This window comes from Acromyrmex echinatior, chromosome 14 (genome assembly GCF_024713525.1).
Source record: "Acromyrmex echinatior isolate Ae372 chromosome 14, ASM2471352v2, whole genome shotgun sequence".
NCBI classification, from domain to species: domain Eukaryota; kingdom Metazoa; phylum Arthropoda; class Insecta; order Hymenoptera; family Formicidae; genus Acromyrmex; species Acromyrmex echinatior.
Window position 1 is genome coordinate 10,578,128 of NC_141865.1, and position 25,442 is coordinate 10,603,569.

At 39.6% G+C, this 25,442-nt stretch overlaps 1 protein-coding gene across 18 annotated transcripts in view; it reads right to left on the reverse strand.

The window, feature by feature from the left end:
- The window catches only part of LOC105146732 (protein turtle), a 302,876-nt gene that overhangs the window by 33,929 nt on the left and 243,505 nt on the right, over positions 1-25,442 (reverse strand). For 16 of the 18 annotated variants that reach the window (XM_087412975.1, XM_087412976.1, XM_087412979.1 and 13 more), the window contains 2 exons: positions 23,249-23,382; positions 1,483-1,708 (listed from right to left, as the gene is read on the reverse strand). In XM_087412975.1, the coding sequence (XP_087269101.1) occupies positions 1,483-1,708; positions 23,249-23,382 (360 nt within the window). Of the gene's footprint in view, positions 1-1,482; positions 1,715-23,248; positions 23,383-25,442 lie in introns of all 18 variants that reach the window. The other 2 variants (XM_087412985.1, XM_087412984.1) reach the window with 2 other exon arrangements.

Here is a 25,442-nt window from a genome sequence, read left to right on the forward strand (position 1 = left end):
GATCCGCATGCTTTCCTTCTCTTGACAGGAAGTCACGAGGTAAGCTCGAAGACGCGGTTGGGATGAGAAGGAACGCGGGCGACAGAAAAAGGAATACTTTCGCGTGCTATACTAGTTGATGTGTTTAACCAAGTGCAAAAGGAGGATATTCCGGAATTTCATGTGTCTCCAACAATGCGCGAACGCGTTTCTTTCCCCCGATCGATGCGTGTTTCTCGATGAGATCAGTTTTCATTATCAAACGTTAACATATACGTACGTATTCTTACTTGAATACAAGTAAATTTAGAAAATTTTATGCTCGAGAGAGCATACATAACAAGTAAAATTAGCACAAACAAAATGCCTAACATATGTGTTTTATTTTCACTAATTTGATTGAAATAAATTAGTAGCATTTTTGTAACTCCAAGAATAAATCCAGTACAAATAAAATACCTATGTGGGTTTTCGTGGTGGTAGTGAATAAATTATGTATTCATAACATGATAAGATATAATTTGCAACTAATTGGAATGTACTTATCAAACAAAGTTAAAGTAAACGCGAATATTTCGTCTTTGGATTTGAGTCCTTTTCAATGCGGAAGTCAAGTATGAATGATTAGTAGCTTATACTTGACTTCCACACTGACAAGGACAAATTCGAAGTCGAAATATTTACATTTACTTTAATTTCGTTTAATAAGTACATCCCAATTAGTTGCGAATTATATTACATTATGAATACATAATTTACGCATCACCAACCGCGGCTCATATAGGTATATTGGATTTATTCTTGGAACCACAAATATTATTAAATTTATTTTAATAAAATTATTATTAGTAATAAATGAAACAGAGGAACATACGTAACTCATATTATTAACTTCGTTAAAAATATTAAAATATTGATAAAATATTATTAAGATAATTGTAATAATAAAATAATGTATAATTAGATATAAAATGTGTGAAGGTACATTTTTCATATATTATATACATCTCTTTTCCAACAAATTATGAAAACTTGCAAATTCACCGAATTATTCAAACGTGGCCCTAACTTACGCGGTTAACTTCTTGCAAGTGTTATAAAACTGCATTAGCCGAAGTCGTAAAATCTTCTTAAGTTCAAAGTGATATTAACGAGGCTATTCGAAGCAGAAATAACGTAATTTCATGTTATATAAGCTGGACATAAAAGCTTCTGCTAAGAGCGCGTTTAGCACATAGTGGATATAACTTTTATTACTAGCAGACAACTTTACGCGAATACCAAGTTCTTTTTTTCATCAAGTTCCATATAACATGAAGGTAACTTTTCATTTGTACTTTCCACTGCTCATTTCACAGCAATGCAAACTCAAATATGTCAAGAAGAGATTACATCGTTCTGCGTTTCATGATTAATCCTGAATACTAAAGACACTTGCTGTCGCGAGTTGCATTCGCGATTGTTCGAACTTTTAGGAAACACGTGAAAATTCAGACTACTTACCGTGGACGTCTAGATGAAACCAGGTACCGTTCTTGTGACTGTTGGGCGACCTGTTGAGGAAGACGACCTTGCACTTGTACCATCCTTGATCACTCTCGCGGATATTCGTCAGATTGAGGCTGGCCTGGCCGTACGGTGAATTCTCGCTCACCCTCGAGACACGACCCTCGTATCCTTCGCCACTGTGGGTCGGATACGACTCGTACCATATGTATATCGGTGTCTCCTGCCCCTTGCACCAACACCAACACTCAACATAAACGAGGGATCGTAACGAACGAGTATAAAGCCGGTGCGAGCATTTGTCTGAATTGTCAATTCGTAAAATAATTCTCTAAAATCGTGAGAGAAATTCATTAGGAAGGAATTTAATAACTCATATCGGACCCTCGCCTGAGAATATTTCAGATCTCAGTCGTGAGACAGTCACGTGTATGACATTCGCATTATATGTTGTGAAACTTTTATCTCGAAAGGGGATCCGAGAAACCTTTTCTAACGATATCATCATTTTTGCAAGGTGACCGAAATAAAGTTTTAATATCGCTAACGGGACGGGTCAGGATGTACTCTATTATTCAGGGGATCTTCCTTCTACACTCGCACCGGCCGTGAATCATGAGATGATAAATGATGAGACAAAGGATGCAGCATGTTTGACGAGTGAAACGATCCACAGGCGTCATCCTCGAATGCCTGGGGATCGCTTGCTCCTCACGCAAGGGAGGCAAGACGTGAAATGAGAACAACAGGCGAGCACGACGTCTCCACGTGTCCGCGGATTTTTGAAAAAACGTTTCAATATGATTGCGTATGGATGACGTCGTAAAAGATTGAATGGTTTCTGCGTATACTCGATACGTGCTTGAGATGTGTGCATGCATTTAATTGTTTCAGATACTCGTGCATTTTTTTCTTCAGGAAAGGAAAATGCGATAAGAATAACGAATGCGGTGAGCAATTCGAAGTGTCGAAGTTCAACTTTGAGGAAATGGATCGCTAATTAAAAGTTTCCGCGATATTATTTGCGTAATGCAACGAGAACAGAGATTCGTAATGCTTCTGAAAGATAGCAGAGAAGGTGCAAAAATGTGCAGGAACAATTGTTCGGTAGCCTTTGCGAGCCTTTGAGCGCACTCGACGTGCGATAAGAGATAGGAAGAGACAGTGCAATCGTGCTTTCAATTTTCGAAAAACATTAAATAAATTGAAATTAGTTAATGAAAATATGATGAGCGTCCAATAATAATCATTGAAAGGTATATGAATGTTATATACATATATCACTGGATTATTTATATTTAAATGTTAGTGATCATCGGCACTTCTCAAGGGATGAATATGTGTGCAAAGTGTTTATATTTCAGACATACAAAGAAATTAATACACAGAAATAAAGTGTGATATTGTTTAATTTCTAAAGTTTTACAAAGACTTTAGCCATGCAGAAAGAAAGATAAATTGCTTAGCAATATCCATAACTTTAACGAAAATATAAATTGCATTAATATCAACATCATCTTATGTTTGTTTCCACTATTATAGATTAACTTTAATCTATTCTCTAAATTCTGGAATCTCATTTTAAAGAGTGAAAATTGAGCCAGTCCTAAAAAAGAGTAGCTCAATTTTCAATCTGTAAGAGTGAGATTTCACTCTTCAGAATGAGACTCACTCTAAAAGTTTTAGAGAGTATGTTCAACTTCGTTTTCTCTAACTCTTAGAACTAGAAAAAAAATGAAGAGTAAGTTGGCTGAGATTTAAAGTTAATCCACAAAGTTAATCTGATAGAACTGAGAATTAGGCAATCACTAAAGTTGAAAGCGTAATTCCTTCGAGTCCTAATCAAAATTTAGATTACGAGGGGACCGCGCATTATCGTTTATTTTTAGCAGTATGAGTTTAGCGATGTCATCATAAAGAGAATGTATGAACGATACGATGAGCGTACGGGGTTAGTGTCGTTTTATATACGCGTCATTACGTTGCCGTTGCGGAAAATTACGTCCTGTTAAGCCGGATGCTAAAACTGCTGGTAAGCACGTATATTTGAGCGAGCCTCCGGAGCTAAAATGGCCCATGTAAACGCCTGCATTAAAATCCGCTGCGTTATCGCTCGTATTAATGCATTTGCTTCAAGACATTTAATCCGTACAACGATGCGCGAGAGATCCAACGAAATAAAGTCGCCATCCCCCTTTCCTTTCATGTTTATGTGGACACGATATTTAATACGGAGAGGTAGCATAGATTTAATTAGATCTTCAATCACGAGCCGTGAATTGTGTATCTCGTATGCCGGCATTTCGTTACGTGCGGTAGTTAATGACAAAATTGCGACGATTATGACATAACAAGGCTCAATGATCTTGGGTTTGATTGATAGCTGCACCGCATATCCAAGTGTGTCATAAGTGACTTCATATATATGAACGATTTAGTTTTCCCTATAAAAGTAATCCGCTTTACTGTATATAAAAAGTGGATTTATGTTTAAATTTAAAAATATAATATAATAGTGCTATTTTTGCGAGAAACTAAATTACATACAACAATATCAATTTTCTAGCTCGGAATTGCAATGATAGAAACATTAAATAAATAATTAAATTAAAGATTAACAGTAGTTTACTAAAACATCAAGAAGGGATTAAAACTACTTATTCATTAATATACAATACATGGAACATTTCAACTACACTATTTTTTTCAGCATAAATTATAATTTAAAATAAATTAATAGTGTGGAAATAAATTAAATACATGAACAATTAACATTGAAAGTAAAATTACTCTCTTCTTTATACGTCACGTACTGAGATCTACATTAAAACCAAAACTATTTCCTCGTTGAAATGCGAGAAAAACTAAATCATATGAAATACAATATTACACTTGGATTTGAAGCACACTCATCGGTGAGTAGAGATAAAATTTCCGAAGAAACTCAGCGCAGCAAAATTTTACCGTCGCTAACGAAGTTCCGGTGACGTGAATTGATTAGATCGCGTCTTGCGATCGATTCGCAAAAGGCGATAACGACGCTCCGACGATAACGACGATAACGCTGAATGCGGTTTGCGGAGCACGTAAACCACTAGCGTGGAACGGTGTAGCGGTCGACGGAATCGTAAGTCTCGGTCCCGCATAAATCCCGCCGTCACCGACGGACATTCGTCGCTGCAGCGGAAAATAGCTTTTCGAGACGTAGATCGCCGCGTTTGGCACGAAGGGCAAACGCGGTGATATTCCGACGTTTGACGGACAGCAATCTTTCTCCCTTGGAAAAAAAAAGAGAGAACGAAAGTACGCGTGTACGGAAAAGTCGCGAACGTGCCGCGACGAATGGTGTCTTACGTTGAGCATTGACTGCCCCAGTTGACGGTTTCTATTTCGAGCTGTTGGCCTACTTGCGGCAGCGACGACTACCGACGGCGACGACCCCCCGACGGTGATGACGACGACGTGCAACCCCGTGTGATTTCAATATTATTCTCCCCGGGTGGCGCGTAGAGCGTGCCGCGGTGGCACGCTCGATATTACGAAGCCGAGAGTTATTGCACGATGTACCGGCTGGTGCCGGAATATCGATTTAGATTTACACGCTTGCTAAGAGACCTAAGAAAGAGATCGTCGGACTTCACTCCTGTCGACTCCCCGCGACGACGACGACAATGATATTTTGCGTTGAAGGATCTTGGCGCATCTACTTTTTCTCAGCGGCATGCTTTTAAAGAGAGTAACGCGGAATTTATAATATCAATCGTACCTGTGCAACAAGTACTTGCAACTTGAAAGAAGTCCATAATGGACGAAATGAAAGCTTGACAAGATAAATTAGAGAGCACGCGCAGGGCAGCGTTCGCGACGAGGGGAGGAGAAGGACGATGGGGGGGTTGGTTATAGACGGTGTAGAAAGAAAAGCCGAGAAAGGGAGGTAACTCGGATTAACGGGCGCGGAGCAGCCTCTGATAAAGAACGGCAGAAGTGAAAAGGACGACGGGACGCGGGGCGGCGAGGGGAGTTGCAAAAGGGGATTCATGAAACTGGAATAAATTACAGCACTGAATGGCACTCTGGAGGAGTGCGAGACCTATTTTCTCGCCCTTTTCTTAGCGCGCGGGACGCCGGATCGCGAGGTACGACGAATAGTGGAAGCGGGCGCGAAGGGGGATGAAAGAAAAAAAAAAACAAGGGTTTCTCTCCATCGGGGTTGCACACATCCGAACTGCCGTTGGGCGAGGCTTTCAGTGAATAAGTTGTTCCCTTTCGCACGAATGCCATGCCGGCGCCCCGTGTTTACACGTATACGCGACAGTCATGTGGGTCACTTGCCTTCGTTTTATTTTTCATTCCTAGCATTTTATTCATGTAACTTCGTCTGCTCTCTCTCTCTCTCTCTCTCTCTTTCTCTGTCTCTCGCCGATGAAATGTAACGTGGACGGATTCGCGCTTACATAGCTCAGATCCCAATTTCTGAATAATGAGACGTAACATCGTAGGTATTTTATTTTTTTGCAGCGAATGTAGGATCACTTTTATGGCATGGAACAACGAGATCGCGAAAATAGCACACGTACATCTTCGAAATTACCGCATTATATCTAATGTATTCTTTTTATATCAGAGTGAAGAATACTTTTGTTACCTTCTTTTTATTAAAATAAAAAAGATGTAATTTTTGGTTATAAGATTTTTAAAGGGCGAGTAACGGAAGCATACCATACACCGTGCGATGAGGTACCGAGGTATCGAGTGCGAGAGCATGTGCTTATTGGCTAATAATATTTATCTGGCCGATAAAGTCGCTTTATTGAAAAGAGGAGAATGAGGTGTCACCTCCTTCCCGATAGTCAACATGTCAGGCGACGTGTATCGATAATTCAATCCCCCCTGGAATGTTCCGCATGCGCGGAAAACGAAGTATCGATAAACTACAAATGCGGTCGTAATTTCGTTTGTCTTATTACCTTTGCACTATAAACATATCCCGCATCCTCGGTTTCCGTCCCTGATCAAAGTACTTCGATTTAACAGAAGTTTCGATGACTAGCTCCGCCGAAATATTCGTACAGAATAGATAATAGGTATGTATCTATTGTAATAGATTGCGTGCGCGACGCGACATTTGTTACGAAAAAACGTAAATTATCTGTTTCGTGCAAATAAATCGATTAAAACCGGTGAACACCGTTTTTCAATGCGTCCCAATAAAAAATTTAGTCAGCCTCAAAAAATTGAACTCAATCATTCAGGATATAACACTGCTACGTAATGGCACATAAATGGATGATAAATAAAACAGTTCCACGACAAGTGAACGAGAATCGTGCGTGGGTTGCCGATACTCTTGTTCCTTATGCGTATATCACGATATATCGCACAATCGCTCGGGTCATCCGGCGCTCGGCTGCGGAACTTATTGCGGAAATTTTGATAATTCATCCCCCGAGCGACATCGGACGAGGCTAGTCGCGCTATAACCGACGTGCAGGGTTGATATTTAAGGTAGTTGCCGTATCCTCCGGAGATCGAGCCGAACCCGAGGCTAGCCGAATGAATTAAACGTTAATGAAGGGTTGGTTCTCGAAATAGCATAGCACCGAGCCCGCCACACGTCGATCGATCTGGATTTGTAAAGCTGCATTGACAATTTAATTTGCTCCCCTGTGGTAAAGTAGACGTGCGTATTAACGTTTTCAATATTAGATTTTATTGATAATGCCGGTTATTATGCGGAAATATATACTGCGGCTTGGCTGATATGAGGATTAGTGGATGTAAGCTTTAGATTTATATTCAATTGAATTATTGATATACTCAACGTTATTATTATATTACAAACTGCGGTATTGCGGTTGCGACCCTTATACTGCAATTTCAGTGACGCCGATTATTATGCAATGTATCGACGTGCCGACTTAAGCTATCTGCATGAAAATTCATGAGCGTCCGCCGATTGTGCTTGAAATTCGATTTGGTTTTCATAGAATCGAATTTATCATCCCTATTTTATCGGACTATTACCGACTAATAATAGTTCGACTAAAGCTACGATAGAATTGCGAATTCTACGTCTTTGCAGCAGTTAATGAATATTTCAGGGGACCACTAAGTAGCAGGTGAGTTTCTACGGAAATGTTATTAGAGATCGATATCATTTCCGCGAACTCTAACTGGCGCAAAGGTGAAGGGACTTGATGAAGAAACACGATATATTCCTGTGAATCGATTCAGGGAAGTTTCTATCGATTCTTTTTACAAAGTTAAAATATGCAGGCTGAGTAAATAGTTTTTAATTGAAAAACGTTGGCATTCTGTTTGAATACTTCGCTCGAATGTATTATTTCTTATATCTCTTTGATAGTAAAAGAGAACGATACAACAAATGTATAGCTGCGTGATAGTGATAGATAACGTTGACAATTACATTATTCATGGAGCACTATTTTATTAATACGATTTTAATGTTCACAGAGTGTTCTGGTGCTTTACGAAGTACTTTCCACTGCTTTGCACTTTCTATCATGAAAGAAGTTTATTAATATTCCCAAGAAGTGACAAGGGCAACGACCGACCAGTGCTTCACCGGGAAACTTCTTGAAAGTCAATACCATTTTCACGAACTTGTTTAGCAAAGATGCGAAATAAAGGATAGGAAGCTAAGGACTCGCAATAGCCTTGTTTCATGCGATTCATTCTGTCGCCAGTCAGTCGATAGAATATTCTTCTGAATGCAGTACAGATATCGTGATATTTTCCATCGACACGAAAATATTTGTTTTATTCGTCATTCAAGAGTTGTCCGAAAAGATGTAAGTTTGTATAGAAGTCAACATATCATAATTTCATATTTCATTTAACTTTTTCAGAACGGTCATTGCAGTGGCGCTGAAACAATATGAAACGATATGATTTGAGGCAAAAAATACAATGAAATAATGTATTATAATAAATGTTATTCAAGGAAAAACTGTAAAATTTTTAAAATAGACTCTCGTTCTCTGTAAGTTAATATTCTATTCAGTGCACAATTCAAAATTTTGTAAATTATGTATCGGTAAAATGAGTGTAGAAAAATTTGTGAGTATGAGCTAATGTTGCTACGTTGACATCTCATATATACCTGTATTAGGAAATTAATTTATCCAACTTCTGAGTGATGCCTTTAAGAAGGAAGTTTGTTAAACGTCACAGCGGAGTCATGTAAAGTAATATCCAAGTATTCGTTAAAATACTTTCGCGAAACGATACTTGTTTCACCTAATTGTTTTGAGTGAACAACGCTTAGCTGCGATACTTTACCCGATATTTACATCAATATTTAATCGAACTCTTTTGGTTTACGTAAAAGTTTCTGAAACTTTGTTCTGGTAGAGCTCGATCTACTTGGTGTGACCTTAAAGTAGATACATTCTCACTCTCCTTCCATGCGGTGCCACTTCTGCTAGTTTGATATCGAACGATATTTGAATTTCCTAAAGTATAACGTCTACATTTTTCCATATTCTATTTCCTCCAAGAACGTGTTAGAAACTTTTCATTAAAATGCTTCTCTACGTAAAAATCCGAATTATACAATTTTTTTTTCCCTACTTTTGCGTATATTTATCGATATCACGCAGGTTTTATTCTCAAATGCTTTCGCCACTCTGCATCGCTGCTTCATTAGGACAAACAATCAATATTTGTGCTCGCGACCAATTTGCATACTCCGCGTCAACATCCAATTAGGTCAATTTATACAAGCCAACCTCATAACAACCTGTGGTTATGGGTTAAAACGGAGTTTATTCTTTTAATCGAGAGCCGTGATTTTATAAAACTACGAAACGCCACGGGGCTGTTTCGAATTTGGAACAAGAGCAGCTCATTAATACTTCGCAAACAAGTATGGGCGAGCCCTTGAGCTCTTTCAGAGCGTCGCGCTGTAGAAGTCGATGCCGTTTTCATGAGTTTATTTGGATAGAAAGGTTCGGGCGGGGAACAGCAGAAGTGCAAGGAAGGTATGGCGATCGGGTAGCTCCAGTACTTTATGGAACTCGCTTGCTTTACGCAGCAAGTTTCGGCCGCTCTGCTCGAGAGAAACTTACGGAACTGGATATCACTTTTGGAAAATGGCAATCGAGTCCACCCCGTTCTCGGTGAGAACTAATTCCCCGGGGAGGTAGCACCTGTTCTACCGTAAGCTGCCAACGTCATAGCGCGAAGCTACCTTCGTGCTTGGACTCCTCGCGCTCGGGATCGCAAATTGCAAATTAAAGGACGTGCAGCAACGGTGGCCGAGCAACTTGGGAAGTATCGTGCGCGGCTTTGTGCGCCTCGCAATTGGCGTGGCGTGGGGTATTACGGCGCAATGCGACTCTTTAACTGAATCCAATTTCAACGCTGCATTCGTATGAATTATGTATCCTTCTTGTGAAACTCTGCCTTCCGACGGCGAATCGGCGGACCTGAAAGTTAGCCTCTGGAGTCTTGACCCCTGTTAAGGTGCGATTAACTTAACGCGGACTGACTTAATCCAGGATTTAACTAATTTTACTGCAGTGTAGATATTTGCGTGTCTTTCATCTATATATTGAATTTAGTTCATCACATTATTTATTTAACGCGTTTATAAGAGGGCCATTATAATCGTACTGAAACAGGATTGTATTTTGAAGTAAAGAATACAATTGAATAATGAATTATATAACATATATCTTACTTAAGAACTCGACTTAAAAAATAGACTCCCTCTAAAAGTTAACAACAATATAAATAACAGTAAAAAAAATTAAATATTTCTTCCCTATTTTTTTTCTTTTTCTTTACTCGCTACCTTTCGCTATTTCTTTAACAGATATTTAATCATCTATTTCGTAGACCACTTTCGAGAATGACCGATAAGTATCTACGAGCAGGTCGCACATACATATAGGTCTATTGGTTTATTCGCGTCACATCCGACAGCTTCTTACGAGCCTCTCCTCACGATAAACAGCAGAGACATGTCTGGCAGAAAGTGTGCCGTTCGTAAAATCGCCGAGTCCTTGGATAGGCTCATTGAATTTCCAGAGCGAAAAGGGTAGATGACGTTGAAGGGGTGACGGGATAGACATCTTACGCCACTTTCCATAGTCACGTCAGTAGCGAGAAAATTGTCTCGGCAGAGCAAACACTCGAACGGCTGTTTATCTTTGCCGTGGAATCCCCTCTCGTATATATCCTATGAACGAAAATACCACGGGCGCGGATAGTGTATCTGCGGTCGTCATGTGTATGTGTGTGTGTATGAAGATGAGCAAACGCACGTACTGTGCGTGTTTCTCTATCGTGGCACGATGTACAATTCCATCTCTCGATTCTGCGGGCCGTTTACGCGGGATAATAAGGATCTTAATGGCTGAATGCATACCATGGATTGTTTAACTCAGAAATCATAACGGAAGTCTCTGGGCCTTCTGGTCCCTCACGTGGTTGAGCTCACTCTCGCGCATCTAATTTCACAGAAATACGAGGATGGTTTCTACGTAACTCCATCGCGGAACGCTCTTTCGTCATGTTATACGAAATGTACTCACGAGACGTGCGCGAAATTTTATTAGAGTAGCCAGAGATACTGGAACTTGATGCTCCTGCATTTAATTTGAAGTTTTCTGCTTCATACGTAGGTGCATCTGTTTAACGCTCATCTTGGCTCTCGTTTACCTAAGCAAAGTTTCCTAGTAAAGAGTTGCATATGCCGCAATTCTCTCACATTTTCGTTATTAAAAAGATTAGCTCGCGACCGCGTCGTACACATTCTACTACTACTAGAGTTATTTTCTTTCTCGTTATGACTCATTTATATTCGAGCCGCGAATGTTACTCCGAAGCGTTTATTTTCCGCTTAACGAAAATTAGTAGGGGTTCTAATCGCAATTTTGGCCATCTCCACTCTCACCTTCTCCAGCAAGATTGGGATTTCGCGGACACTAATTATCTCGTTAGTCGCCCGAGGTTTATATTAATACTAACAATGTCGAAAAAGGAAAAAAACGAAGTCGCTAATTAACAGGGATAACGAGAAACGAACGGCTCACCGAACGGTGAAAAAGTAAGTCGTTAAGAGAGGAACGAATTGTGACGAGAGACAGAGGGTTGGGGTGCTCGAAACCGCATGTAGGGGATCGACCGCGAGGGAGGAACGGTAACCCTGACACAGTTGAGTAGTTCAGCTTGACCTCCGTACACATTCTGCATTATGTATGTAGACCTCCTAACCCCATGCGGATTCGCCTGCATCGGCCGCGATAAAGTGTCGCCTGTACTGCATGACAGTGTCGTTCTGCATCCCTTTGCGGTGCGACGAAACGCCCGATGTAATTGCAAATTGCAATGTTACCGTTGCGAAATAAAGGACCCCGCACTAATCTTATGTAAAATGGATCCCAGTCGAATTGGCTGAAATTTTACTATAATACAGATCACGACGTTCTGATCAAAAGTCCTCATAGGCACGAGATCCAAAAATGGACAGTTTTCGAGATATTGGAAATTAAATGTGGAATTTTTTAGTTATATATCCAATATTTGACATATAAGATTAGTTCTTTCTTATGCTTAATACTTCGACACCGATGGAAGAAAAATATAATCAATAAAACTCTAGTACTTTTTCTCTTTTGCAAAGTTCTTGTTCGTTAATTAATTTAAATTGAGTTAATCTAAAAGATATTATTAAAAAAATATAATTAGTATAATGTTACAAGAGATATACGATACTTGGGGTTTGATTATAAAAAAAAGTTCAGGAAGCTTAAATCGACCGTCAGAAAAATTCTCGTAAGAGGACTGCGCTTGCTCTCGTGTTTATACCGAGAAAGAGAGAGAATAGAAAAATAATTACCTTCGTGGCTTACGTTCGCCGACGGAATAAGAGGGAAAAGAAATGGATAGTCGCGGAGCGTCGGGGTTTCACTTTGCTGTCTGAGGGAAGAAGGAAGGAGGAAGGAACGATGACGCTTGTCTACGACGTGGATAATATTCAGCCGAAATTCGGGAGGGAGATCTGCCAGGTTGCGGGTAACTTTCCGAGACCTCAGAGAGGTTTCTAACGCAAGGGTCGCGGGGGAGTTGAATGCAACGGCGAGAGGGTTCCCTTCGCCAGAGGTGAATGCCTCCCGAGTGGAAGCGCCAGTGAAATTGAATTGCAGGAAGACTCTATTTCTCTTTCTCGCGCACAAACACGTTCCTACGTCTTTCATTCTCTCTCTCTCTCTCTCTCTCTCTCACTCTATTTCTCTTTCGCTCTGTCTTTCTCTGCCATCGCGCCGTGCCCCAATCTCGCTTTCTCCCTATCTCAGCTTCCGCCATCTCGCTTGTTCTCTGCCAGTCCACGCTCCTCCCTTTCTCCCTTCGTCCTCCATTCATCCCGTCTCTCCTTCCAGTGTTTGCGCAGTTGACTCGTGTCTCCATTTGTTTCATTAAATTACGTGCTCCCTTCCTACTTTTCCATTCGCAACGAGATATATCCACCATCCACTCACCGTCGTCAACCAGAATTCCTCCCTCATCCAGTGCCACTCGCGGTACTTTTCTTTCAAAATAGAAGTACGCGGGGGAAACAAGAGGGAAAGCCTCCATTACGCCCATCCAACCCTGCAACCCTCTCTTACAAATTTAATACCGCCCGCTTTTCCCACCCGTTTTTCTCTTTCCCTCTCTCTTCTTCCGTTTAAAGCCTATTCCCGATGTATTAGCGAACGAGCATATTTACTAGCTGGCTTTATGGACAAACATACGTCCCTTAACGGAGGATGCTCGTTAAGAGTAAAAGAAATAGTGGCAGAGCGACGGGAAGGGCGCGAGGATGGGTGGAGAGCGAAACAATAGGAGTCACAGCATTCTCGTCGCGAAGTGCGCGCATTAATTTGCATTCTCCACTTACATTTGCGCGATGCTGCCGTAATTCCATTGGAGGGCCCATGTCTCGATGAATGGTAACGTTGCAAAAACATTTAAAAGCTCGCGCTACAGCCGAAGAATTATTCGTTATTATTGCGCGCCTCTCCATGGCAGAAAATGATTGCTCTTCCCCGCAGGTAACTGCATTACGTAGATATTCGTAAATAATTGAAATAATCGAATATGAATAATTGTTCGAGAATTGTAATTTCTCGCGCATAATTCGAGATAAATTACGCCACATGTTACTAATTCGCAGTATTATGCGATTATCGATCGAATATCTCGCACGCGTTACTAGACGGAAAGACAATGCGAGTATTTTACCTGAACGAGAGTTAATTCAATTATGGCGTGAAGCGCGCTTTTGAATGCCTCTGAATAACTTCTATAGGGATATTCTTTTTTCTCTCTCTTTCGTATTAATTAATGATTACGTGGAATAATGATTTTGAACCGCGTTCATTATCACCGTACTTTTGTGTCTACCTCAATGTATTCGCGCGAAACAAGACACGGTAACCTTCAGCAAGATTTGTTTTCCTCCCAGGAAGGGGAGGGAGAGGGAGAGGGAGAGGGCTAACTTCCCAACGGAGGCGACAATGGCGACCATCCCTTCGCCACCCGGCACTGTGGAAAACACGCATTAATTTTCCACGTGTGTTGGCGGTGCGCCGCGTAATCTCATAAGGGATGCCACACGGATGCTACATCGTGAGGGGTGCCATGGAATAAACGCGCAAGTTTTAGCCCGGCGCGGCCGCGGCCGCGGACGAACACACACCCTGGCGAAATTTCGTTTCTCCCCTTCGGCCCGGGGAATTCGCGCGTCCCTCTCCTTTTTATCTCGCTCGCGGCCGAACCAGTTAGCGGGGGCCGGGCATAAATGCAAATTGTCGCGTATGCAAATTGCACGTTTGTATTAGCACGTACAGCGGCTCTTGCAGAATGGCCTTTACGAGGGACGAGTACGAAAACCCTCTCCCTCTCACCCTCCGACTTTAAACGAGGAAAAATAATTTTAACGTAGCTCTTCTTTTCTCTCTCTCTCTCTCTCTCTCTCTTTTTTTTAATTTTCTTGCTTTCCGCTGATAGCTTAAGAGACAGGGACCGTTTTTTTAAATCGCGCTTATAGTGAAACCAAACGGAAGATATCCGAAGTTATAACGCTCGTGAGAGTTCACATTATGGATCAAACAAACCGTACGATATTCTTTCTTCGCGCGAAAGAAAAAATAAATTCTACCCTGGAATTGCATTCGGAAAAAGCTCGCCGCAATTATATTTTAGCTTCTTTCATTCAACATGACTCTTTTGATATAATTTACGCCCGGCACATGTGGGTTCAACGTTATTTGTCTTGAGGTAATTTAATCAGAGGTGACTCTTCTTGCGCATACGCGGAGTAGCTAAAAGCGAAAACGGATAAAGAAGAGCGACGTGAAATAAAAGAATGGAAAAGCGCGAGAGAGACGGAAACGTTAGTAGTCACGATTACGACAATCTGCATTTTCCTTCCGCATTGCAAAAGAGTAGGTCTGCAAATGCGTGCACGAATGTTGACGTGATCTTTAATGCGAATTCGTAATCGCGGACTCGTCCGCGTGCGATTCGAGAAGCCATCAAACCCCAAAGGGGGTGAATAAAGTGCGCGTTTCCGCTTAGATAAAATCTCGTTTCTTCGACTTGAATCGCACCCGTAAAAAAAAAGCCACCGTGAAACTATCCCTAGGGACGTACGACTTTTACACATATTTCCGTCGGATTTATTGACGTGCAAATAAATTTCGAAGATCGAGAGGGGAGTCTCTGCGCGGTTTCGGACGAAGCGGGTCGAGGTAAAACATCGATGTTTTCTCTGTACCGGGTACCGAATCGCAGGTGCGATACGGAGGAATGTGCCGCCGCAATTTACGAGAGTGCTTTTTCTTCATTCATCGAATCGGTTAGTGGATGCTGGCAGCGCCGAAGGCCCCCGTGTTCGCCTCTCCTATTCGTACCTACGATGGACGCGCGCGGGTAACGTTGTACCATCGAGCATCGACACTACCACGCATTTCACGGTGTACTAAATTTATTTGCTTCGCGGAAAAGCAAACAATAACATGGATACGCATGATAAATGATCCCGTTTGATTCACTCGGCGCTGCAGGTTCCAAAATTGGTTTCAAGGTTGGCCCGGTGCCAATAAATATGATCCCTAAGTGAAAATATCTCATCGAGAAGCACGTTCCTCTCGCGTGTCTCTACGATAATAATATATTCGTGGGAAATTTCTTTCATCCAGATATACCGCGGTAGAAGCTTTTTTTTTGCAGGACAAAGACACGATTCTGCGAATGGAAAGCTCTGTGAAAGATCTCTCGCCTTTTCATTAAGAATTTTTTCGAGTATGAATCTCTTAATTATGAATCGTAGCTTTTTTAATTATCGCCGGTAATTGCAATCGAGACTGAGCCCATTGCAACCCAGGAGGTGCATCGCCTGCATGAGAAAAAAAAAATAGTATCCCGGGGAACGTGAGGAGCTAGTTTCGCGCCATGGACGAGCGCGGGGGTGCAAAAAGTCAGACGGGAAGAGAAATTAGTTGTCAGCCGCAGCGCCATAGACAGGGGGAGGAAAGCAGGGGGTGGCAAAAGCGACCTGGGGAAAAGAGGGAGAGGTTGGCACCGGAGGGATTCGAATCGTGAGAGGGGCGGGTGGTCGAGACCGTGAAGGAGGGTGGCTCAAAAGCCCCAGGTTTCCTCGCGTGATTTATGCGAGATTCCAACGATGCCGCGCGTAAAAAAGAAAACAGCCCTCCGCTGTGTGCCAACCCCCTCCTCGCTTCTCGCTCCTCCTCCTGCCATCTCATCGTTGCGAGTCGTCGTCTGGAAATGGAAATGGCCGGGCATCGTTCTGCCGTTGGAAATCTCTCGCTTTTAAAAGCGTTTTCCGAGGTACGGTAAAAAGGACGGCTATATACGAGAACTGACCTCGACCGGCTCGCGCCTCTCCGAAGTGATTTGTCAGAACACGGTAATTAATGCTAATAGAAAAATTGCTGGGACGATTGGACGTGGAGTTGGGATGAAGTGGAAAGGTCTGGAATTTTTTTTTTCTGCAATATAAACGAAGGGCGCCTTTTTTTTTCTCGCAAAGATATAGACACTCGAGATGAGATTATCCTCACGTTCCTTTGATCCCTAGTTCGTCGACGTATACTTCTTTACGATACGATCCTTATTTTTCATGCAAATGATACTTATTTACATATTTTTTCATTTCTGATTTATCGCAACTACATTTTATTTTATACACAAGATAATGTATTCAAAAACATTATGTTAAAAGGAAAAACATTGCTCTTATCGTGTTCTGTTTTTTATACCAGCATCTTATTAATTCATGTCGATTGCAAATGTAGCGATTATCGACGTTTGATTAATCATCTCTATTTTATATGCACATGATAATTAATGTATATATTTTTTCATTTTTTTATTTTATCGCAAGTATATTCTATTTTATACACAAGCAATGTATTTCAAGAATTATGTTAAATTATGTTAATATTATGTTAAAAGGAGAAACATTATGATTCCCGTGCCTTTATACGAATCCACGTTGATTACAAACGTGTAGCGATTATTGATCAATTGACATTTGATTAACGTTTGATTAACGTTTGATGTTTAATTAATATGATCCTTACTTTTCATGCAAGTAATACTTATTTATATATAGTTTCATTCCGATTTAACGCAATATTGAGAACTGGACATGAATTTGAAATACTTTTATTTAAAATAATAAAATTAATATTTGCGATAAGTGTATTTTGTATTTTGTATTTCAGCGAAGCATGAAAGTATTACGTATTTTACATCTAAAATCGAAAGATTAAAAGTTTTTCTAACTGTAAATGTATTTTGTAATTCAAACAATAAAATTGATTGTCAATCTTAATATTTGAAATACAAAATACAATGATCTTAGAAATACTGTTTATCGAATAAAAGTATTTCAAATACAATCCATATTCTATAAGCTCTGAGTATATTTTATTTTATACACGGGCAACGTATTCCAGAATATTACGTTAAAGAAACATTGCGGTTCCAATCCCTTTATACGAATCCATGTCGATTACAAACGTACCGATTATTGATCAATGGACGTTTGATTAAATTAAGCTATAGTTGCGGCCGGAATTCGGTGCAGGTACAATAGCGTTGAATAAAACGTTCATCCGCCGCGTTACGCGCTCCTCTGAGTGTGAGGTTCGCTTGTGGAGTCGCGTGCATTTATGACGTTCGATATGCGGTAACCGTCGGGGCAACGACACGATTATACTCGCGATTAATTTCTATCATATCGATCCGACGTCGGAAGTGCGCTCGCACGGTACGTAGCGCCACGTGAAGGCACCGTTTGGTGCACGTATCGTTGTTCGCTGCTAATCCTTGTAGAATCGTGTCCGCACTCTCGAGCACGCACAGGATGAGAGAACACGCGAATATGCGTGCTCAAGTACGAGGGTGGCTTAAGATTACGTCGTCGGGCGATCAGCCGTCGCGGTAGGTACAGTAATCTCGTGGCGACGATCGTAGTATTGTCTTTTAGCGTGACCGATCGATCGATTAATTAATTACAGGATAATGGTAGGTAGATTTGCAGAGTCAATATTGAATTCACGGTTAATGCGACGCCGGATCAATCGAAAATCCCCCGGGGTCCGTGAGACCATCCGGACGTTGGGCTATCTCGCGTTTATTCCGCCCGCATTTTAATTACGCTTACGTTTGAAAATACCTTTCATTTTTACGCATTTTATGCGGCGTCGTGTACGCGGTAGGTACAGTAATCTCGTCCACTCTCTCATGCACAAATAACGGCCGATACTATAATTCGTTCAATCGTGTTAGTTTCCACACGCCCGGCGTCGATGGCGTCGATGGCGTCGATGGCGTCGCTTTAATTTTAATCAATTTATTTCGCGGCATTACGCACGCACACACCGCTGATCGGCGAGATGATATCTCGCGCCGGCGAGCTTACCAGATTAGCGGAATATTTCAACTATTGATCGCGAGAGGGACCGATAAGTGCAACGCGACTGTACAAATTCGCGGTAATGCGACATACATGCGACTACGGTATCACTAAACGTATACATATTACATTATGCTACGTAGCAGGCAAAATTTTCTACACGAATATTACATTCATGCTCACACCGGTGGTGTCGGACGATTGCAGGCGGGTACACTAATTTCAGGATTGGGAAAGTTACTTATAAGTTTTTACTTTTTATTATAGAAAATAATAATATACGGTAAGTTCGGGTATTTCATTTTTTTTATATCATATTTTTTATATCAATTACTCCAATTTTACTTTCCATTACTTTCTGTACTCAATTTGTATAACAAACACATATAAGATAAAAGTACTTAAAAAGTAACTTGGAAAGAACTTGTATAAAGTACCTTGTAACTTTCTCAAACTTGATTAATTTTTATACTTGCGAACACGGAAAGAAAATTAGTTTTAAATTGATAATAATATTCTTATATAAAAGCAAAAATATATCTTGCTTCATAGATTTTTAGTGTTGAATCGAATATAAAGTATTAAAATACTTGCATCAACATAAATCAAATCAAGATTAAAAGCTTTGATGCAAAATTACTATTAAGAAAAAATTTCTTTGATTTAAACATTATTTTTTTAATTCAAATAAAATTTCTTTAAAACAAATAAATTTTATTTGATTAAAAAAAATAATGTTTGAATCAAAGAAATGACGTTCACAAATCAAAGAAATTTTTTCTTTAACCGTATAGCAAAGAAACATTTCTTTAAATCGAAGAAACCTTTCTCTGGGTGTATAATATTTTTTCTTATATATGAACATATTATTATCAATTTAAAAATAGTTTTTTTCTATGTACACAAGACCGCATAAATCATAATGGAGGAATCTGCAGAACGCAATCACGCATTTTACGGCGAGCCGAAGCCGCGATTGCGCGATCTAATTGCATCGATGATACATCGCAGTTTTATGCGGCAGTCATACATGCTGCTTCAACTACACGCGACGTGCGTTTTTTTTCCCTCCGATTAAATCCGCTACCACCGCGTGCAACAGCAAACAACGCATGCAAGGCACCAGAGGTTAGAGGAGACAGAGACATGATTTTTCAATTTTCCGCCCCCGAGATAGAAGTGGGAAAGTGCACTACTCCGCATTGTTTCGTGATGGACGAGCTGGCCGTTCGCGAACAAGCCGCGCGCGAGTAATTCGAGATACTCAAACTAGATGTCGATGTACTAAAAGAAACGAGGGTACTCAAAGCAGACATCGAAAGTCAATCTCAAAGAAACGAAAAGGGTATTCGTTCTTGCATTTCGAGCAAAGCATCGTTTGATCATTCCTGAGATCACAGAAAAGTAACAGTCGACATCATTCCGCGATTTAAGGATGTATCAGATGTATAGTCTCTGTGCAAAAAGTTACTGGAATTGGAAATTTATATTTTCCGTATAAAAATAAATGTTATATATATATATATATATTCATACAATGAGAAAAAAATACTTAAAAATTTATTTGTGAGATATAATATTTAGTGTGTGTGTTTACTGAAATAAATTTTTATTTAAATATACAGCGAAATGAAATTTTATTCCTAACAAATAAACTATCTATTTTATTTTTTTACAATATTAATGAGATATGTATATTTCACAGAAATATTTTGTCACCATAGTCAATTTTTTTATGACCAATAAATATCAATAAAACGTCATATGTACAATATTTGCTTGCGAATATTGCGATTTGTTTTTTTTTTTTCAGTAGATAAAATATAAAATAGTTCAATAAAGTCAATATTCTTTTATATGTATTTAATATAATTTTATAGTTCAAACGAAAATTTTTTCATTTCACACACATTTTAATTATTCTTTAAAAACATCCATTGGAATAATTTTTAATATTCGGTTTTAAATCACTAAACTTTTTATATTTCTTTCAAATATAATAAAGAAAAATCTAATTTTTTCCTAATTTTTTCATTTTGTTAAAAAATACGTATAATACATCCTTAAAAGTAAAAACTGTTTCCTCCGTCTATGTTATGCTTTTATTTACGGGATATAAAATTCATTGAATAAATTTTAATCAATATATTATACGAAATATCAAAATTTATGAAATATAAGAAATACACGCACGCGTACGATGGAAAACACATAAAATTCTGAAGTTTAGAGAGATTGAAAGACGCTCCCTTGCTTTTCTTGCTTTTTTTATATCGCGAAGATTCGTGAAACGGCGAGCTCGTCGTTTGAAAGAGCTGTGACGAATCGTAAACGCGTATAATGTTGGACACTTCTGAATCTAATCGAGAAGAAAATCGAGACAACAACGTCTCTCGATTTTACGAGCGTAGATTCGACGTCGGTTTTCCCACAGATACACCAAATTGCACACCGTTTAAAATATACGCGTTACGATCGGGCAGTCCTTTCGCTTTTTTTTTCTCTCTCACTCGAAATGGTGCAACGAAATCTCCATAAAAGTCTAGCACGGGAATATTATTGGGTGCGCGCGAGTACTCGCGAAAAATCACGATACGTCACCACTAATTTGCTCGCAAAAAAAAAAAAGCTTACGTTTCGACGGTGTGTAAAACGCCGTTACACATTTTACACGTAACCGTATTACGAATGAAATCCTGACGAATACTCGAAGGAGATCGACCGATCGGTAGATGATGATACCAATGGAGAGTCGGATATCGATGAAGCGAATATACCATAATGATCCTTAATTTTTCATTTCGCGTGAGCGATTCACGATAACAAGTTTCCGATGCGCCGCCAGGAATTAGAATTGACATTTTACAACGGATCGCTTTCGTTATTTTTCAAGCGGTTTTTCGATTCGTTTGGCAATTACATCTGTAACGTCTACGTATCAACGTATCGCTCATTTTCGTTGCACCCGCATCGCCAACCCATGTACATATGTATATCGTGATGATATGTGGTCATCACATGAGATGAATGAGAAAAGATTGTTCGCATTTTTATGATCTGGAATTCATGTAGTTAGTACTGATTGAATGATCGGATGACGTCGTTAATTGTATGTAATGTGCTCTGCCCTCTCCAGTCCGGACGAGATACAACGTGTGATACAAAGTACGTTACTTTTACTCTACTCGAGCGAGTAATTTGCGGCGGTGCTCGCTCGCTCGCTCGCACGAACGAGAGGCGCGTCCCGTTCGCCGTTATCGATTCCATCAATCAAAATCAAACAAGATATACAAAACGACAAACGGAAGAAGCGCGTAAGCCAACAAATTGTAAATATACGGCCAATTTAAAGTTCTTTCAGTAACAATAACGTTGCAGTAACATTTCAAAAACGTGTGCCCTCTGCTGCGCTCTGCCTCATTGGTACAAGCTCGCTAGTACATATAACCATATGTAATCAATAATGATGTATAAAGTCATTCATGTTCATGATATGGAATCACTGCATTGTGGATATTTAAACAAAAATTACTGACGACGTTCCGGCACCATCGACACTACTCGTATAAGATCGAGAAAATTACTAGATTCCGTAGATATTCGATCAGTATGTAAATATTTCTTTAGTTTTATATCGATATAAAGAATCCAAAGTATAAAGAGACGGTAACTGTACAATAATTGTATAAAAAATTGATGGTTTCATAAGCAATTTTTTTTTTATTTTAATTGAAATCGATGATTGAATAAAAATATTTAGAGATGTATCGATAAAATTCTTGAAGCTCTAGAAGTCTTTTTGAGACGTATTGTTGAATCTCGAATTTTTTGGAAGAATTAGAATTTCAAATCCTGACTGAGGTAATATTTTTCGCAATAAGTTTTTAAGATCTTATTATCTTCACTGTTAGACAATCTAATTTCGGTTCTGTTTATGATTATCTTTCAAATCACATGTAACTTATAAATAAAACTGAAATAATATATTTGTAAAAATTTACATTTAGTATTATTACACATTAAGATTCGTTTCGATCGGAAATGGGATTATTTCTGTTAATTGAATCAGAATTTATTTACAATTATATAAAAACTCTAGAACTGGGACATTAACTTTATAGTGGTCGAAAAGAGAAGAGTTGAATCACAGAATTCATAGAAATAACTGTTTATTCGGGCACGACAGGCCGGAGCGCGCCGTATCTGCTTGCTCCCTCCCATATTGCCTTTTCACGCTCCAATTCGTGATTATGCAACGTTTAATCGGGGAATTAAAAAAGAAGTCTCGGAAGTGCAAATTTCTTTCCGCGGGAGTGAGCGCGCATCGAGCGAACTGCGACAATTCCAGTGGATTTCCACCCGAAGAAATTTACGATATTTCATGGAGTGCGTCTCGGATTAAGCGACGATCGAAAAATGTCGATCTTTCTATTACTCCGTATCGTTATTACCATCATTAATTTGTATCTCATGTATCAAAAATAATTAACCGAAATTGTAACACACAGTGATGCTCTTAATAAGAGAAAAAAAAAAAAAGAGACGTTAAGCGTCGCGAGGGTGTTAATGGCGTCGGAAGGTGCGCTTACGATTTTGTACGCGTCGATTGCTCGAGGAAGCGAAGCGAAAAGAGACTTTTCACTCGATATGACGTCGAATGATTCTCCTCGAACGTCGTTTAAAATGTCGCGATGGTACACTTGGCAGCTTGCTGATACCAGAGGCGCGGCGCTCTCGAGAAGTGCCCCCGTTTTTTTAACTCACGGATATAGAGAGCAGAGGCGATATCGTCCGATATCGTACCGTGTCGCCTACCTTCTTCTCCCATTGGAGAACGTAGGGCACTGGGTGCTCACCGGGGAACTCTACGTGACAGTTGAAGACAACGCTCTCCCCAAGAATAGCCGTGATGTGCACCGCGTCCTGTTGACAGAGTCCTGAAACATAAATAGTCATGGTTATTAGCGATAAGTAAATAATAAATAATTTTTAAGTGAATATTAAGGGGATGCTATAATGACGGCCATCTCCAACGAATTGTTATTTTATCGATTAAACGCAGCCTACACACATACGATTTACAAGAGATCATCAACATATGTATGTATCACTATGTCAATGCACGTAAATTACAGTGCAGGGAAAATATTTGTTACTCTTATAAGTTTTCAATCAAGTTCTATAAATTCAATACTGTTCGTTCATATAATCCAAAGTGTGAGACGGTTCACTTTATCCATAATTATAGAACTTTCATATTAAGAAAACGTCTACGTTAGATGACAACTCGGCGAGTTGAAAAAATTTAATTTCTTTTTTTTTTTAATATAAAGTGCACCACCTCGCATCTTTATTTTGTGTCTATTCAATCCTATATAAAAGGATTTCACAATTCAATTTGGAGAAAATTCCTAACCGGCGATTCTCGTCTATTCAGCATTTCTCTAAACAATTAAATAAAAGGGATAAATTATCACAAAAAAAAATATCCTATGCTGGAGTGAAGATTATTCTTATGTATTTTGAGTCGCTGAATACGAATCTGACATTAAAATAGGACTATCCAGGGTAAATTGTCGATCTAGAGAGCGAAAAAATAATCCATTTTTTTCCCATTTTGACCTATTTTTTCGCTGTAGATTGAAAATTCCTGGATATCCTGGATATGGATATTTATGGGCCTGTTATAGATATTATAGATATTTTTCAATTATGATTCTGTCGTACTGCAGGTTACATCAATGCCATTAACTTGACTTTCAATCGAGGAAATAATGACGATTTCTACACTGAGAGAAAAATTAACAAAATTTTAATAAATATAATATTTACAGAAAATAAATATTTGCTAAACAAAAATAATAAAAGTTGAATCAAATTAATAGTTCTTGTATCAAATGAATATCATATATTTATATTTACCAAATATTTAACTGACACTGTTCAAACAAATATTTATTAAAATTTGTCACATCTTTCTCTTAGTACTCACGCAGTAAGTAATCTCGCAGTATTACTTCAAATCGTTATAGAATTGACAATAAAAAAGAAATGAATCGAAATACTCATGGAAAAATTGACTGAAATTTACCGCACTTCTATTTCGCGCTCGCCAAAGACGTCCGAGTACCGGAAGCTCATAATTCTTGCCGCAAGGGAGTCTCGCTGTGGGAAAGAAAACTGCAAGAGGCGGGCTGTCCCCGGCGGGAAGGCATTAAAAGCCATTAAAGGTAAATCAGGGGCAACGGTTGTCGCTCTTTTCTGCGAGCAACGGGAAACCGGGTATCGTACGCGGTGGAGGCGTTGTGCGAGATTAACTTCGCATTAACCTTCAATGCTATGTTGAATAGGATCGAATATATGACCCCGTTTCGTGCGCTCAAGATATGCTGGCCGAGTAAGAATCCCTTCGATCCCGCGTTTCGATGATAACGATGATATTTCGCTCACCGCCCCTTTCCCGCCCCTTTCCTGCGATGTCGGATAGTTAACATACTTCGATACATTCGTGTTCTTGCTCTTATACCCTGTTTACGATCGGCTTGAGAGAGATATCGCTATAAATTATATCGGGGAACGTCGTCCCAAGGTGGAAAAAGTAGTCGGCACATCGTGACGCGGTGAAACGATGATGGTAAACACGTCGGCGAGGATAATACCGGCGAGCCTGAGGAAGAAACTCCGTTGGGATAATTAATGTTCTTAGCGCAAATACGACAGATTAAAACGAGCTGCTATTGGATAAATTGATATCTGAAATTCAGAATGCTTTCAATTTTCGAGATGGGAAGTTTCTATATCCTGCTACTGCAGAATATTACTTTCGTTGTTAGTTCACCGCGCGCCATTTACCTTCAAATCAAACAACTTCGTGCAAAATGTGTATATACGGAAAAATATCGAAGCTTTAATATGATGTTGTATTGTGACTTTTTAGTTTATTTTAAGGATATTTGCATTATTCAAATAGCCGCGAGGAGGGAACACCACAGAATGA